General features: G+C 53.7%; 1 protein-coding gene across 10 annotated transcripts; it reads left to right on the forward strand.

Annotated features, from left to right (window-relative positions):
- The first annotated feature begins 203 nt into the window (after positions 1 to 203).
- Positions 204 to 17,195, forward strand: SDSL (serine dehydratase like). 10 transcript variants are annotated; one of them, XR_006656402.3, is made up of 12 exons: positions 457 to 579; positions 4,160 to 4,354; positions 4,530 to 4,569; positions 5,245 to 5,384; positions 7,108 to 7,196; positions 7,838 to 8,065; positions 8,508 to 8,632; positions 12,631 to 12,749; positions 13,861 to 13,970; positions 14,781 to 14,822; positions 15,223 to 15,390; positions 17,086 to 17,195. XR_006656402.3 is itself a non-coding variant. In XM_053928609.1 (10 exons), the coding sequence occupies exons 4-10, from the start codon at positions 4,181 to 4,183 to the stop codon at positions 9,771 to 9,773; spliced, it is 990 nt and encodes a 329-aa protein (XP_053784584.1). In that variant the 5' UTR covers positions 502 to 579; positions 1,460 to 1,539; positions 3,061 to 3,322; positions 4,160 to 4,180; the 3' UTR covers positions 9,774 to 9,972. The 10 variants fall into 10 exon arrangements, 4 of the variants coding, with proteins under 4 accessions (XP_053784586.1, XP_024422621.2, XP_053784584.1 ...); XR_008427360.2 differs by having other exon boundaries at positions 13,861 to 14,822; XR_008427362.2 differs by lacking the exon at positions 13,861 to 13,970 and having other exon boundaries at positions 13,993 to 14,822.
- The last annotated feature ends 510 nt before the right edge of the window (positions 17,196 to 17,705 follow it).

Genomic DNA, 17,705 nt, shown 5'->3' on the forward strand with positions numbered 1-17,705 from the left:
GGCTAAAGATCCCAGGATGTGACAACTAGTAGGTGTCCAGTAAATATTTGTTGAATGAACGAATCGATGGCCAGAGTCATTCGTTTGAAAGATAAACAATTGTTGGGTTCCTGTGTTGGGCATGAAATATCAGAGGTGAAGAAGTACTTCAGAAGAATATGCTTTTCTCACATGACAGATAACAACTGTTTCTTTGTCCTTGTTGTCTCAGGCCAAGCAGTTGCTTGGAGATGTCCGTGTCTCCAGTCAGACACAGAGATGAAAGAGGTGGTCCAGGGTGAGAGATAAAGGCTGTTCCTCATTGGCTGGGTGGCCTCAGCCAAGTGAATGTCCCTCTCTGAGCCTTAGCTTCTTCATCTGCCAAATGGGACCAGGTAATGTGTGTGTCGTGGACAGCGCGCAGCAGGGGCAGTGAGGGCCCATCTCATTCTCTTTCCCTCTCTGGCTGGTGCTGTCTCTTTAACACGGGAGGAGTGGCCAAGGCCCCAGGAGGCTGCCAGAAGCTGGGCAGAGCTGGTGCCCAGTTAGACTGGTAGGCAGCAGGTGGCCAAGTTGGTCCGGGGACACTTGGACAGGAAGGTAAGGAGGCCTGGGGTCCAAATAGGGCCCCTGGGCTCTGTGTGCACGGGTGAGTGTGGAGGTAGTATAGTCTGAATGGCTTTGGGGCCCAGTCCCAGCTGAGTGGTTGGAAAGTGAGAGGGGGGTGACAGCGGCCTAAGCCCTCCCAGGAATATCGATTCAACTCAGGGTGCTGTGGGCCCAGCCTGCTTTGCAGAAAGGAGGGGAATTGGTTTTGTTGCCAGAGGGGCAGGGCTAGGCATTCTGCCAGCCGGGGGCTGACTGAGGTTCTCAGCCCCCTGCAGCAGGGATATGGCTGTGGAGCGTCACCCAGGTGGTCTCTGGGGAAAAACCTAAGGGACAGGGAGGTGGAAAAAATTGTTGGTCTTCACCCAATTTATGGTTGCAACAGGCGAGGCCCAGGGCAGAAAAGTGACTTGGCCAAGGTCATGCTTGCTGGGACCTAAACCCAAGGCATGGCCTTCACCCTGCATTGCTCTGGCGCAGACAGGGCCCAGGGCTCCCCTCTCAGCCCCAGCGGCCGACACCCGCAGTGAGAGCTCCATGTGCCTAGGCCTGGGGTTGGCCCTGGGTTTCATGAGCATCTGGGCTTGATAAGGCTGTTGGGGTTCTCTGGGCTTGTTCCCTTGGCTGATGCCTGGCTCACAGGAAGCCCCACGCAGTCACCGGCTGTTGCCATATGCCAGGCACAGAGCCGATGCCTTGACCGGTGGCCTCACTCCACTGTCACCTCGATCCTGGGATGCACATGCTCTGCTCCCAGGTCGTTGTGTGGCTGCTTCATTTTCACTTTTCAGTTTCAGGTGTAAAGGTCACCTCCTCCAAGAGGTCCTTCCTGACCTCCCCACCCAAAGCAGGTCCCCTCGTTCTTCTCTTCCAGACTCCCTGTGCGCACCTGGCCCTCTCAGCAGTTTGTCTGCACAGTCTTTGCTGAGCGCTGCTCTCCCCACCAGACTGTAGGTCAGTCAGCTCCAGGAGCAGATGTCGGTTTTGTCCCCCCTGTTATCCCCCGTTCCTAGTCTGGCACATAATAGGGACTTGGCGAAAGATAGTTATAATTATATTAACATGCACCATAACCTGTGAGTTAGGGGCTGTTATTCTTCATATTTTACAGATGGGAAAACAGGCACAGAGAGGTTGAGACACTTGTCTGGGTTGCACAGCCAGGAAGTCACAGCTGGTCCCTAACTTTGGTCTCTGCTTGGCCCCTCAGCCTGGGTTCTGGAGCTGAGGTGGGACCTGGGCCAGGGGATGCTGGGTTTGGGTGACCCCTGGCTGCTCTTCCCTGATGCCATGCTTAGCTCGAGCAGCGTCCTGGGTGGAGCTGGGTGGAGATGGCTCAGGCTTCACCTGCCTGGGGAGTCCCAGGACTATCCCAACAAAGGCCAGCGGGTCTAATTCAGGGACAGTAGACCTGGAACTCTTCGATGGAGGACAAGACGCTTGGGATTGTGGTGGGTGAGGGAGGTTGCAGTATGCCTCCTAGTGGCAAGTGGTGGAACTTCAGAGGGCAGCTCACTGCTTTTCTTCCCCAGAGGGGAAAAATGGGGCTGAGTTTGGCCCTTAAAAAAAAAATCTTGCCCCAACTGGTGTGGCTCAGTGGATTAAGTGCCGGGCCTTCAAACCAAAGGGTCGCTGGTTAGATTCCCAGTCAGGGCATGTGCCTGGGTTGTGGGCCAGGTCCCCAGCAGGGGGGCCTGTGAGAGGCAACCACACACTGATGTTTCTCTCCCTCTCTTTCTCCTTCCCTTCCCCTCTCTCTAAAAATAAATAAATACAATCTTTAAAAAAATCCTTCTACTCTTCCTCCCATTTGTTTCCTCCGTCTCTTCAGCCTTGCCCTGACGCCCGGGTTCATTCACTGCTTGTTCACCCGTGCCGTGGCCTAAAACTCCCCACAGAAGCAGAATTAGAACCCCACCCCCAAGTCTGCCCTTTGGGCTGGAACGCCCTCCCCATCGCCCTCCCCACAGCCCTGCCCGCCTCCGGCTCTTGCACCCAATCCTCTCTCCGTGCCCACAACACTCGAGTTCATTTCTAGATCAGGGTGGCCCTGTCTGCCTTTCCCACACAGGAACGCCTTTCCCTGGGCTTGCTTCTTGTCCTTCCTCATGGAGTTCCCTCTTTGAGGCCCTGCAGATCAAAAAGGAATGAAAAGGCCTCTCAACCAGCCTCGATGCTCAGGTCCGAAACGCACCCTGAGTCTGACTGTTCAAGAGCCCAGACCATCAGCAACCGCGAAACAAAGTTTCGCGCAGCAAAGTTAGTGAGGGCAACTGGACATTTGAACAGATATTTGATATTAAGAAATTACTCGTATTTAAGTGCGATTACATTTTTAAAAATTAGCATCGCTGAAGTATAATTTCCATAAAATAAAATGAGCCCACTTTCAGTTAAAATTCAATGGGTTTGGGAGAAAATGTACACCGTTGTGAAAAGTCATGTGGCTTCTTTTTTTTTTTTTTTTTTTTAAAGGGTGCTTTGTGGTGGAAAGGTATAAACTCGCGGTTAGACAATAATAGGCCCCGGGGACGTAATGCGCAGCGTGGTGGCTGTGGTCAGCAGCACGGCATCGCACACTTGCCAGTTGCTAAGAGAGCAGACCTGAAAAGTTCTCATCACACAAAAACATTCCGTAACACTTCGTGTGGAGCCAGGTGTTAACTGGACTGACTGTGGTGATTCCTTTGCAGCATCTACAAACACTGAATCAGCAGGTTGCACACCTGAAACTAATGTAAGGTTACATGTCAATTAGATCTCGATACAAATTTTCAAAGGACAATAAACTAAATCTTGCCAGAGTAAAAAGAGCTCTTTACTTTTAGGAGTACATGTTGAAATGTTTATAGATGAAAAACTAGAGGAAAAATATAATAATAATAATAATAATAATAATAATAAAAAAGGAGAAAATAAAGAGGGAGTAGTGCAAATATGGCTGAAACCATGTGATGATTGATGAGGCTGAGACACGGCTACGCAGGAGCTTTATTACACTGTTCTTGACATGTTTGCTGTGTGTAAAACTCTCGTAATAAAAGTTTTCAAAAGTTTTCCTCTTGAGAGAGGTCCTTCCCCACCACCCTTGCCCAGACAGCTTCCCCGGTCACTCCCGTTTGGAACTCTGTGACTGTTTCCCCCACTAGAATGTGAGCTCTGTCAAAGCAGGGGCTCCCTGTGACCTGCCCCATCCTGGGTCCCAGAACATGGACCAGGCACATAGTAGGTGCTCAAGAAACGTCTTTTTTTTTCCAATCAGCAAATGATGAATGAATGAACTCTCCCACATTCATTCACTCATCACTTCATAGTGGCCACAGGTTACATCCCCCAACACCGTGGGCAGCCACAGTTACAGAATGCAAGGACCCATAGTTCAAACCTCCTTGTCTAGATGGGGAAACTGAGGCCCAGAGAGGAGCAAATACTTGCCTGGAGTCTCTTGGTTGGCAGCCAGATGGGGGCACTAAGGGAGCCAAGCTGAGGGGCTCCCCCAGGGCCCCTCTCCTGTCCTGGTTAAGGGGACTCTGGCCTGGAGCTGCTGGCCCGTGACATCTGTGTGTTCAAGCAGGTCCGCTCGGCGGTTGCTGGAATGGAGAGCTCTCTGGCAGAGCATGCTAAGGGCGAGCACTTCCACATGGTCACACCTCTGCTGGAGAGCTGGGCACTGTCCCAGGTGGCGGGCACGACTGTCTTCCTCAAGTGTGAGAATATGCAGCCCACTGGCTCCTTCAAGATCCGGGGCATCGGGCATTTCTGTCAGGAGGTGAGGGGTGCTGGCAGGAGGGGAGGGGTGAGGAGTAGAGGCTGGCAGGGGTTGAGGGCAGGAGCAGAAGTGAGGTTGTACAGAGGGGAGGAGACAGCTGTGGGCAGGTGAGGGGTGAGGCGTGCTGAAATGGGATGTCGAGGTCAGTCCCCAGCCCCATTCCTTCTCTTCCCAGGTGGCCAAGAAGGGATGCAGACATCTGGTGTGCTCCTCAGGTGAGCTCACCCCTTTCTGTTCCATGAGGGTCCTCAGGGCTGGGTGTGGGGGAGGAGGAGCTGGCTGGAGCAGCTACAGGTGTGCAGGGCTCGGCCTCTTCTTAAAGGTCCAGCCTCATGAAGGTCGTGGTCAGACGGCCATTGTGTATGTCCTCTCCCAGTCCCATTCCTATGACTCAGGACCCGTAGTAGAAGTGAGAGACCCAGTTCATACAGGTGTAAGCTACAGCCTCCGAGACCAGAAAATTCCATGGGATAAATGGCTTTCAGGCACAGCTGGGTCCAGGAGCTCATCTCTATAGCTCTCCTTGCTCTTGGCTTTCCTCTCCTCTATTCTGGCTGTATTCTCATGCAGGCCACATGGTAGCAAGCTGGCCAGCAGGAGTTTCAGGCTTGCTTCCTACCTTCCTAGGAACCCCAGTGAAAAGGGAGCGCCCCTTCCTGACCGCTCTCTTCAATCCACAAATTGGGTCGTGTACTCATCCCTGAACCAATCATGGGCCGGGGGTGATTGAGGTCTCTGATTGGTTCAGTCTGGATAACGTGTCCTCCTCGGGGGGCCTATGAGTGTGGGCAGCGGGTGATTCGCAAAGGGAAATAGAGCAGGAGGGGGAAAGGTTTGTCAACAGGCTAATGCGACACTACCCACTGCACCCCCTTCTGCTGCCTCCACAGGGGGCAACGCAGGAATCTCAGCTGCTTACTGTGCTCGGAAGCTGGGCATCCCTGCGACCATTGTGCTGCCCGAGAGCGCCTCCCTGCAGGTGGTGAGGAGGTTGCAGGGGGAGGGAGCTGAGGTTCAGCTGGCTGGAAAGGTAAGGACTCCAGGAAGATGAAGCCAGCAGGAGTGGACTGTTCCCCTTCACTCTCCCTCCCTCCTAAGAGATCATCTCATTTCCCTTTTGATGAACTATGCCTGGGACCCAGTCTTTCCTTAGGATAGCTGAGCTGGGGGGTGGGAGTGAGGGGTGATGCGTATGGAGGGCTGGGACCTCTCCACTTGCCAGTCCCCACCCTGAGAAGGCGACCCCTGTATGAGCTGGGAGCAACGGGAATTACCAGGAGCACACCTGCCTCCCTACCGCCTCACTAACACTTCCCATTGTCCGCTTCACCATTTTTTTTTTTTTTTTTGCCATTTGATGAAACAAAAATATAAAGAAAGATGGTGGCTTCTCTTCCCACTCTGAGACCACCCCACTATGGAAGAGGGCCGCTGATGAGGGTATCACTGGTTTGCCTGGCCACCAAAACCAAAACCGAACAAACAACAAACAAACCTGGAGACACAAACATGTAATCCTTCTACCCTCCCGGAAAGAAAAAAAATGCATCCCTGGAAAACAAATTTTTTAAAACCGCCAAAATTTAAATTAAAAGACATATTAAAGTACCTGAAAGCTGGTTTCCAAATAGTATATACAGTTTCCTCCCTCCTTCCTTCCCTTCCTTCCTTCTTTCCTTACTTCCAACAGATAGTCACGCAGCACATACTGTGCCTGCACTCTGTTAGACAGAGTTAGGGAGACAGATAATAAGCCACGCTCTCTACTCTTACGAAGCTCAAAGTATTGTTGAGGAGACACACAATGATGGTAACAGAAGGAGGTGCGTGCTGTGATGGGGGAAGCGGAGGACACTGAGGAGGAACAGAGAAGGCATGTTGTTTCAGTCAGCACTGCTGCTTGATAACGCTGGGTAACAAACAGCCCCCCAATGTCAGTGGCTTATGAGAAACATGATCTCTCTTGCTCATGGGTTTGTGAGTGGGCCGGGCAATTCTGCTTCAGGCTGTAGGAGGGATTACGGTCTGCACACGTGCCCCTCATCTTCTAGACCAGGGGCCACCTTCTCAAGGTGAATGACAAGAGTAGTGAGAGAGAAAATGCAGTTCCTCTTAAGGCTTAAGAGGCAACTGTGACTTTGTCTCTTCTGCCACATGCCAGAGACCAAAGCGACTCACATGTCTGAGACCAACATCAGTGTGGGGTGATGCACTGATGCACTCCACCCACACTAGTCCGAAGAGCAGCAAAGTCACGTGGCAAAGGGCATGGACTTGTGATTCTAATGCTGAGGGTGGTAGTGAAGAACTGGGTGATGGTCCAAACTACCATGGTGCTGTGCCTTGGACTTGGGGTGGGGGCCCAGGAAAGGCTCCAGGAGGAGGGTCCCCTGGCTTGGGTCTTGAAGGAGAACTATGAGTCCTCCTAAGGGAGAAAAGGGAGAGTGGGATGGTGGGCAGAGGAAAGTGGTGGGGACAGGCATGGAAGTGGCATGAGCCTGGTGCAGTTCCCTGCAGCCTGGCATCCTGCGGGGGGGGATGGTGGTGAAAGGGGAGGACAAAGGGGCACAGCACGGACCAAGCGGGGAGGCTCATGGGCAAGGCTGGCATGAGTTTTAACCTGACGGCCATGGGGAGTCATGAAGGGATAAGGATCGAGGGAGGGGTGTGGTCAGACGTCTTCTCCAGCCCCAGGAGCTCCTTGGGTTCCCAGGAGCAGCTCCTGAGATGACCTGTGCACTGTGTCCCTTCAGGTCTGGGACGAAGCCAACCTGAAGGCACAGGAGTTGGCCAAGAGGGACGGCTGGGTGAATGTCCCCCCGTTCGACCACCCCCTGATATGGTAAGGCTGGTGCCCATCCCCCCATGCTGCTCAGAGTTGAGAAACTCTCACCGGTTGAGGTCCTCCCATCAGACAAAAGGGGAAACTGAGGCCCAGAGAGTAGAAGAGACACAGGATCCAGGCACCTTTGGGTTCAGACCCTGCTTCTGCCCCCTGTGAGTTGTGTGACTCTGTAAAGCATCTCACTGCCCCGTGCCTCAGTTTCCACAGGTGTAAAATGGAAATGCTAATAATATATCCCCTTTCTAGAATATGTACTTTGGGACACATTTAATCCACTGAATCCTCCTTGAAGCCCTAGAGGTAGATGATTTATGCCCATTTTACAGGCGAGGAAACTGAGGCACCAAGGGGCCAAGCAACTTGCCTGAGATCACACAGCTAGTAAGTGGCAGAGACATTGGGTCCCCGGCCCAGAACTTGACTTGAGCCAGTTCCCAGTGGTACGCTGGTCTGGGAGGTTGATGGGAGGCAAGGAGGAGAATGAGTAAATGAATACATTTAGTGACGAAGGCTGAGTCTCCTCTCCCTTAAGCTGTGGGTGGGGAGGGGATGGTGAGGGAGGGGTTTGTAAATGTGAGCCTTTGGGGCTGAGGGTCTCCCTCACCTGGCTCCCTCTCCCCTCTCCCCCTACCCCTCAGGGAAGGCCACATCAGCCTGGTGCGGGAGCTGAAGGCAGCCCTGGGGAGCCCCCCAGGGGCCCTGGTGCTGGCGGTGGGGGGTGGGGGGCTCCTGGCCGGGGTGTCAGCAGGCCTGGCGGAGGTGGGCTGGCAGCATGTGCCCATTATCGCTGTGGAGACCCGAGGGGCACACTCTTTCAACGCAGCCATCGAGGCAGGCAGGCTGGTCACGCTGCCGAACATCACCAGGTAGGCACGGGCTGGCCTTCGGGCGGGGCTGGAAGGTGAGGACGTAGCTGCCCTAGGGCCTCCCAGCCCCAACTGGTGGAGGCGGGGGACACGGTGGTTGTGGGCTCCCACCACAGCAATCTGGATCTACATTCGAAGGCAGTGCTGAAAAAGTCGGAGAAGGATCTGAACCTCGAAGTCTCACCAGTTAATAAACAAGCTTTCACTGGTCCGTACCGACACAGTCATGGCTGTAGAGGCAGGGGGTGTGATGCGCCCTCCTCAGCCATCACCGGATGTAGTTTTGAGACCCCTCCTCTCTGCCAGGCGCTGCTCCAGACTCTTGCAGGATGGGAGGGGGCTGGGCCAAGGGAGGGCTGGGTCTGTGTGAGGAGGACACGTGATTCATCGGCTTTCCCTGCACCCCTGTACTCCCTGCCCCCCCTCCCGCCCCCTCCCTCAGTGTGGCCAAGTGCCTGGGTGCCAAGACAGTGGCTGCACGGGCCCTGGCATGCACGCAGGAGTTGAAGATCTTCTCCGAGGTGGTGGAGGACCGTGAGGCTGTGGATGCTGTGCAGCAGTTCCTGGGTGAGTGAGCACTGGCCCCTGCCTGGGCTCAGAAACCTACCAGGTGTCTGCATCCCCCAGCGAGAGCATATTTCCTTGTCTGCATGTCCAGCGCAGATCACAGGCCTGGGTATGCAGTGACTGTGCAGGTGGAAGGGGCGGGGATAAGGGGTGTGCTGTGCTGTCTCTAGACTCCACACTTTTGTACGTGCTCTTCTTCTCTCTAGCTGTCCATCCCTGGGCCTGCTCCCTAGCAGTTTCACATGACTAAAGGCTACTCAGCCATCATGGCACCTCCTCCAGGAAGCCTCCTTTGATCTCTCACCCCCATCCCGCCTGGGTTGGAAACTTCCTGGGCACCAATCCCAATGATCTCATATCTGCCTGATTCTTATCTGTCTACATTGCTAGACTGTGAACTCAGTGAAGGTGGGGGCTGGTGTGTTTTGCTCACTGTTGGGTCCCCAGGACCTTCCTAGAACAGGCCTGGCAGGGAGTGGGTGCTCAGTCAAGGTGTGTTGAATGAATGAATGTAAAGTGAAAAGGTAGACAATGGGCAGATGAATGGGTGAATGGATTGATGAGGTGATGGACGGATGAGTGACATAGAAACAAATAGGTGGATGGACACATTGATGAATGGACACATTGATGAATGGATAGACAGTCAGATGATGGATAAGGGATGAAAGGGTGGATGGATGGACGTGTTGATTGATGGCTACACTAATAGATGGACAAAGAGACGGTCTAGTGATGGATAGAGGAACAGATGGATGGATAGGTAGATGAAAGGTGGGTGGGTGGAGAGAGGGATGGTCAGGCTGATGGACGGAGAGGGAGTCAGACAAAGAGACTGTGAGGTGGGGCTGGCTGGCCTCCTGGTTTGCAGGCCCCAGAGCCTGCTAAGCACTAACTGGTTCCCCTCGCTTCTCCTCCACCCCCATTCATTCCTCTGCTTTGGGCAGATGACGAGCGCATGCTGGTGGAGCCTGCCTGCGGGGCAGCCTTAGCTGCGGTCTACTCAGGCCTCCTGGGGAGGCTCCAGGCAGAGGGCCGCCTGGGCCCCTCCCTGGCCTCTGTCGTGGTCATCGTGTGTGGAGGCAACAGCATTGATAGCCAAGAGCTGCAGGCCCTGAGAGCCCGGCTGGCCCGGAGCTGAGGCTTCCTGAGCTGGGAGGGCTGGCGGCACCCCACCAATTCCCCAGGGGCTCACAGATGCCCCTGTAGCTAGCTGAGGGGCGTCTGTGCTCACTGATGACAGTGGAAGCCGCCCTGTGCTTCTGTGCTGGCTGCCTCCTGCAGGAAGCCCTCCTGAACTGCTCCCTGCAACCCTGGCCAATAAACCCTTTCTGAGTTGAGTTGGTAACTGTGATGGGTCCAGTCTTTCCACCCCCATGAGCTCACAGGAGGCTGGCTCACAGCAGCCTGTGATGAAGCAACTCTTTCCAGCTCAAGGAACACAGCCGATTCAAAACACGGGTCTCTAAGGGAATCTGGCCATGCTGAGCTCCTAACGGGGCTTCCCTCACCTGGGGGACAGGAAAAGGAGGGGCTGCTGTCACTTCTCAGGTGCAGGCAGGTGAGGACAATGTCTCCAGTCTTCATCAAATGCTGGTGATGTGCCAGGAACTCTTCTAAGAACTTTCTACTCATCGTCTTCTCTGACGTTAACGGCACTAGGAAACAAAGCCATTATTACTATCCTTGCTCTACATGTGGGGAAACTGAGGCATGGGAAGGTGACCTAACCCACCCAAGGTCACATAGCTGGAATGTGGCCCAGTCAGGTTCAGACCCTGTGATTTTCAATATGGCTTTATATTTCTTGAACCTTGGCCTTCTTTGTGTGGGGGTTGGTGAGACATTGGGGGAGGACGTAGGACCTCCAGGTGGGTCACAAGGAGGGTGGGTGTTGGTCCTGGAATTGGGCACCTTGGGTCTTGGAAGGATCTTTTAGGAGACGGGAGGGGAAATTAGAATCCCATGGAACCACCAGGGGGCAGCAAAGCGCCTCCAATGGGGACTCCCCGCCGGGGCATAGACCACTGCCCTGCCCCTCTGGTCTTCCTTTGCTCTTACCCTCATGGGGCCCTTCACTCCAGCTGGGGGGGTGCTAAGGTCCTAGAGGTGGCTGGGGCCCAAGATCTTGCCATGGGGACCTCTACCCAACCCTTCATAGCCCTGTAGGAAACAAGGCTCAGAGGATGTGGGGTCCACCAGGGCCATAGCCCCTGGCAGAATCCACCTCCAAGTCCCACTGAGGCCCCCTTGCTTCCTGAAGGCTGTGTGACCTCAGCCAAGGGCCCTCCCCTCTCTGGGCCTCAGGCTGCACCTCTGTGTTGGAAGGAGCTTCCCATGTCCCTTCTTTGGCCTAGGCTCTACCCTCCCACAGGCGCCCCTTCCTTTCCCTCCAGGGGAGGGTCTGAGAGTGGCAATGACCCCTGCTGCCTCTTCAGCTGCCTTTGTCTCCATCTCTCCCTCTGACTGAGCCCCTCCTGAAGCCCTGCTGTGTGAGTTCCCTGCAGCAGAAGGGACACTGAGGGCCCCAGAGGCGGGCTCAGCCAGACCCAAACCTGAACTTGGTGCCAGCCCGGTGACCTTGAGCAGGCAGCGTTCCCTCCAGTGCCTCAGTGTCCTGACCCACAGAGTGGGCTGCCTGTGGGCTCTCACCATGGACCCCACTCATGTGGTCCTTCAGTGAATGTCAGTTCTTCCCACCCCTTGAGTGGCCCTCCCCAACCACAAGGTAGGGGGCGGGGACTAGCATGTATTTATATGTTGAGCCCTTACTGTGTGCTGTGGGCCTTAGTGGTCATTTCCTTTAATCCCACCATTACCCACATGGTAGACACTACTATGATCTTCATTTTTGCCAATGAGGAAACTGAGGCATAGAGCCGTTGACCTTCTCTATCCAAGTTACCCAGCTGGACCGGGACCCTATTGTGTATACATCTGAGGCCCATGCACCTGCCCCCTACTGCTCTCACCCCTCCCTTCCTTTGCTTAAGCTGTGTCCCCTGCCTGCCATGCTCTGTCTGATCCTAACTCCTACACATCCTTCAACGCCCAGTGTAGGGCGGCCTCCCTGAAGCCTCCCGGAATTGCCTCAGCCAGCAGTGGTCTCCCCAACCCCATGTGCCTCCAGGTGAGGGGCAGAGCTCACCGCCCTCTAGGTGCCCTGCCTCCCAGGCAGGCCTCCGCCCTCGGCTGCACTCCTGGGAGGCTTGTCAGCTGCTGTTTGCTCCTCTCCTGACCTCGGCAAGCTGGAGATAAGCAGCTGCAGGCCTGTCGACTCCATCCAGATAACATACATCAATTATCCTAGTTCAGCCCTTCCTGGTTGACACCCACGGAACGCCAAGGGCAGGGAGGAGGCACGGGAGAGAGCAAGGGCGTGGGACCCTCGGCATTCTGTCTATGCCCTCTCGGACTGCTCAGTGGGAAAGCTGGGAGCCCGCCAGGAGGGTCCGGGCAGCAGAGCTTCCTCGTGTTAGTCCGGGGCTGTGCAGACAGCACCGAACACTGGGCCGCCAGGTGTGCGCACCTGCCCGGGATACACCCAGCTTCTCTGCCCCAGCTGGGGCCCCCCGTCCTGAGGCCCGGAGCTCCTACATAGAGGGTTCTGATCCTCATCTTGGGGAACGTGAGGGCCAGGCCAGCCTTGCAGCCCAAGTCCTCCGTGTGCGCCTGCGCGCGCCTGTGCACTTGCTGGAGACTGCTGCGGCAGCCCCGGGCTCACGTTGTCTTACCTGGGAAGTGCGTGGGTGTGGATCCCTAACAGACAAGGAGGAACATTTTTAACGTAAGCACAATACCATTCCCATCCCATCACAATGAACAAGTAATTCCTTAGTGGTGATCTCCTCCCCAGTCTGTAGCCAGCTGTTCCCAGGTGGTCTCAATGGGGTCTCGTTAGAGCTGGTTCGTTAGAATCAGGGTCCAAAGTGCCCATGTGGCTCGTGTTTGGTCTAATTCTTAAGTCTCTTAATCTCTTGTTCTGTTGAGGAAAAAAGGTCAAAGAAGGCCTTTTTGAAAAGGCGAAATCTGAGCTGGGTCTAGAGGAGGTGAAGGAGTAAGCCACCTGGGGCTGTGGGGGAAGAGCAGCGGGAACAGCACGTGCAAAGGTCCCGAGGTGAGAACGCCTGAGGAGGCCCCGTGGCTGCAGGGGTAAGGGGGAGGAAGAGATGGTAGAAGATGAACAGGGAGGCAAAGTGTGTGAATTCCGGTGGTCAAGGCTTTGGCTTTTATTCTGGGCGTGAGGCAGACTGCGGGGGGAGTGGGGTGTCAGACCACACCCCCCAGCCCGCCTCCCTCAGTCCTGATCCCCAGGCTTGATTTTAATCTCCTGTCCCCAGAAACCTTTGCCCCTGCAGTGGTGCTCCCACTTTAGCGGGTGGGTGCAGCCAACCCCAGCTGCTGGGAAGCTAAGAGATGGAGTGGGTGCTGCCATGCCCAGAGATGCCTGAGAGGTTACACCCCACCCCCACCCCCACCCCTCCAAGTGGCCCATAACTAATGACTGGTGATTAAATGCGGGTATAAAAGTCGGACCCCCTTCTACCCTCAAGGCAGAGCAGCTCTGTGGTACCATCCAAAGTCCAGAGCTCCCCCTGGGACCAGGCTGGAGCCAGACTCCACTCCCCCCCGACCCCGCTCCCTGTGCTCACCTCCCCCTCTACTCTCATCAGCCCTTAAGAAATCATCGGCCAAGAATCCCCATCTCAGGCTCTGTGAGTAGAAAACCCAGTCCACACGGACCCTCTCCCCCTCTCCCCTTCCCATCGGCCTCTCCCTTCCCCAGTGTTTGTCCTTTTTAAACTCCACCAAAAATGTCACAGGCGGGTTTCTTGCCTTGCTTCCAAACTCCCTGATAAATTCCACTGGCTGGGCAACCCCAGGAGAGGTTTTCTGGAGCAAGGAACCCCATAAATCACCCCGCCGCCACTCCGGCGTGGGCAATATCTTATGTAAAAAGGTGTTTCCCGGGAGCACCAGGGGCAGGAGAATCCTATTACAAGCCGCCCCATTAATTATAAAGAGTCAAGTCGACCCTTCGCTGCGATTTTTTATCTTAAGGCTGAAAACTGATTACCTTCACCAGTCCTCCCCCTTCCAAAAAAAAAAAAAAAAAAACCCTAAAGAATAAAATAAATGTTTGCAGAACAAATACCCAAGTTTCTCTTTTTAGGGGAGAACCAGCAGGAGAAGTGGGTGGGAAAAGGCCCTTTTTTCTTCCTTTTAAGGTGAAAGTTGCAGAGTGCTTAGCTTCCTTGACTCCTGGGCTCCAGGGCTACAATTCATCCCATCTTACAGATGAGGAAAACTGAGGCTCACCTGAAGTTACATGATCTAAGTAAGCCTTTCTTCTGAGCCAGGTGGGCAGAATATGGGCCTGGCTGGGTATTTCGAGACCTGAGTTCAAACCCCACGCCTGCTTCTTTCTAGCTGGAACACTGAGCAGGTGAGTTCGCCTTTTAGAGCCTTAGTTTTCTCTCCTGAGGAATGAGGAATAAAAGCGCTCCTTGAAGGCTTCCAGGGAGAAGACAGACACCAGCAAACTCAGAGGACACCAGCCAGGCACGTCCCTTGCCTGGGTGCCTAGCAGCCGCCCCACTGGTCTGCTTGTCGCCAGTCTAGAGGCCCCCCCTCCGGCACCCCCAATCTGTTTGGCACTCGGCAGCCAGGGTAACCTTGAACAAGCCTAAGATAGATCCTCACCTCCCATCCCCTGCTTAAACCCTCCCACGCCCCTCATCTTGGCCTACAGGGCCCTGTGCCATCTGAGTTCTGCCTGCCTTTCGGGCTTCAGCTCCTGCTCTCTGCCCAGACTTCCTGAACTGAGGCCTCACCAGCCTCTTTCCCCTCCCAGAACTCACCAGGCTTGATTCCACCTCGGGGCCATTGTGTGGGCTGTTCCCTTTGCCTGGCACACTGTTCCCCCACATCTCAGCAGAGCTGGCAGTGTCTCCTCATCCAGGCCTGGGCTACATGTTGCCTCCTCCAAAGAGCCCCCATGGTTCACGGTCTGCCCCTCAGGGCCAGGTCTACGGGAAGGCGGGGGAGGTGCTGGCCTTGGGAGCCAAGGGTAAGGGGTGCCCTGTAATGCAGAAATCAAGGTAAATAATACTGTAATAAAATATTTTTTTAATTGCAATGAATGCAGAAGCAGTCCGCAGTGAATAACATGCCAACGTTTTAAAGAAAGGTAAGATCTTACCTGGCCCTGTTGTGTCTCAGGGTCCCCTGGATCCAGACCCGTCAGCTTCTGTCTTTAAACAAAAAAGTCGTCACTTTGTTCGTTGTAGATGATTATGCATTAATTTTGATTTTTCCAAAATAGTATATTAAAGTGCTATTAATCTTGATCACTGAGTTTTTTATAGGCTCCTTTCGCCTTCCGTTTTGCAACCAAGGCGAATGCCGCACACTTGCCTCGCCCTCGCCCAGCCTGGCTGAGTGTCTCTCTCAGCGCCTAGGGGCTCTCTGTCCTACCATTCTGGGAAAGTGCTGATCATTTCCTCCGTGGGTTACTGTCTCCCCCAGGAACACGTTACCCCTGCGAGGGCCGGCATGCAATTGAGTCTATTTGCATCTGTAACCCACAGCCCAGAAGAGTGCCCAGCACACACTAGACCTTCAACAAATATTTGCTGAATGAATGAATGAATGAAGATTCAGAAAGTGAGGTGGAAGTCTGTACAACTTGGCTGCAGAGTCTTCGGTCTATCCCTCTGCTCCCATTTTTCAGCTGAGGAAGCCGAGGCCCAGAGAGGGTGAGTAACCTAGTCACAGTCACACAGCACAGCCACAGTGAAGGCAGTCCCAAATGGAAACTCTCATCAGGTTGTGTGGCCAGCACCGAGAAGTCTCTGGTGACTTGGCAGGGGCTTGTCCGGCACACACGTTCCCGAAAGATCATCCCCAAACTCATTGCCACCTTGGGTTATGCCAAGTTCGTGCTCCATCTTTACTATAACCTAATTCATATGTTTCTTGAAGGCTTAACTGCTTTTGAGAAAGAAAATGGTATCACCACTCTAAATGGAGAGACAGTATCACTTCCCAGAGTTAGATAATAAGTGTAGCGATAAATATAGCCCAAGAACGAAAACAGAATGATGTCATTACATTGTAGCCAGCTTCTGCTGGGCGGAGTCTGCAGGCCTGCCCTGGTGTATGTTTGATCTGCGAGTGCTGGAGGGGCATTTAAGACGCGTAAGCACCAGAGACTCTTCCTAACACAATCAGAAGAGCTGGAGAGAGCTAAAAAAGATGGCTTCCTCATGAGAAATCGGGCACCTGTGAACTTACCCAGCCCCCTTCCCGGGGGTCCCTGTCCCACACGGCAGGAATCCCTGCCTTGGTTGAATAATGGCTTTGCAGGACCTCACAGTGATACAGACTTGGACTTCAGGGACCCCACAAAAGTGTGTGGGGCAAGCCCCTCCCTTCTCCAGCAATATCTGCCAGGGGTGGGGGTTGGGGGCTTCTGGGGTTGCTATAGCCAAACCCTTGTGTATTAACACCCCATTAAGCAGCTGGGATTTATTTTTTTAGCTAGATTTGGGAGTCCTGGAAGTCCCTGATTACAATAAAATTGCATTTCTTTTTTTTATTCATATTTGTTTTAACCAGGTGAAACATAACAAAATTAGTCATTTTAAAGTGAACAATTCAGAGGCATTTGGCACATCGATAATGTTATGCAGCTGTCTCCTCCGTCCAGCTCCAATCCATTCTCATCGCCCCAGAAGGAGACCCGTCCCTATTAAGCAGGACCCCCCACTCTCCCTCCTCCTGGCCCCAGCTACCACCAGTCTGCTTTCTGTCTGTCTGGATCTACCTGTTCTGGACGTTTCGTATATTCCGTACATGGAATCAGACACTATGTGGTCTTCCTGTGACTGGTTTCCTTCACTTAGCATCAGGTTTCCACAGTCATCTCATCTCAGCAAGTGTCAGCCTTTCGTCCCTTCTTAGGGCTGAATAGTATTCCACCGCCTGGACGTACCGCTTTTGTTTATTCCCTCTTTCGCCGACGGTGCATTTCTTTTTAAACCGATCGGCCAGATATCCTCCGTTAGGCCTTGACCTCCTGCTTGGGCCAGACCCATTCCTATCTTCACAGGCCGTGACATTTCCCAACAGACACTATGGGTATTTGGATGGATGCTCTGGAAAGTAATAAGCTGCATTTCTGTCTAAATAGACTGGGAAGTTTGTCCTAGTTTAAAAAACGATTTAAAGAAGAAAAGAGGATAGCGATAGCAATTATTACAGCATCCAGGAAATAGCCATTGCTATCATTACTGTATTATTATTATTATTATTATTTTCATTCAGAGTTGATTACTCAGCAGCCTGCTCCATGCCAGGCCCTGTGCTTAAACTGTGACATGCTCGTATGTGACCTTATTTAACCCTTACAATGACCCTTGCCACTCAATATCATTGTGCCCTTTTTGTAGGTGGCAAAGCTGAGGCTCACAGCTTGGGAATGGGGACAAAGATCTGCCGTGGGTTCAGATGTTATGACGGAGGGAGAGGTGGACAGAGCGTGGCAGCTTCCGAGGTAGGCATCACGAGCTTGGCTGTCTCCTTCATCTTCATGTACTTTGACTGTGGACTTGGGGTCCCTGCTGCTTCTGAGCAAAGAGAATTTACACTGTAAGATTTTCCTTTGGTGAAAAAAGGGACGGTGGGGAATCTGGACGTGTTTCTAAAGCTATGCTTCAAACACCAACCGTGCACGCCATCCCCTGGGGATCCTGCGCATTCTGATTCTGAAGTTCTGGGCTGGGCCTGTGCGCGCCTTTCTACCCAGCTTCCCGGTGCTGCTGCAGCTGCTGCTGGGCCGCGGACCACACTTTTGAGCATGGAGGGGCTAGAAGATCAAATTCTGATCCCAGATCCGCATTGAATCCTCTGTGGCCCCTTAGACCAGTCTCTTGCCCTCCTTGAGACTCAGTTTCTTTCCCTGGTCAATGGGGCCATTGCCTTCCATCTGGAACACTCTCCGAAGAATAAAAAATAGGGGCAGAGTCGTCATTTTCTGTGTGCATGCCAGAGAGCCACAGGCATCTGCTGG

This window comes from Desmodus rotundus, chromosome 7 (assembly GCF_022682495.2).
Source record: "Desmodus rotundus isolate HL8 chromosome 7, HLdesRot8A.1, whole genome shotgun sequence".
In the NCBI taxonomy this organism is placed as follows: domain Eukaryota; kingdom Metazoa; phylum Chordata; class Mammalia; order Chiroptera; family Phyllostomidae; genus Desmodus; species Desmodus rotundus.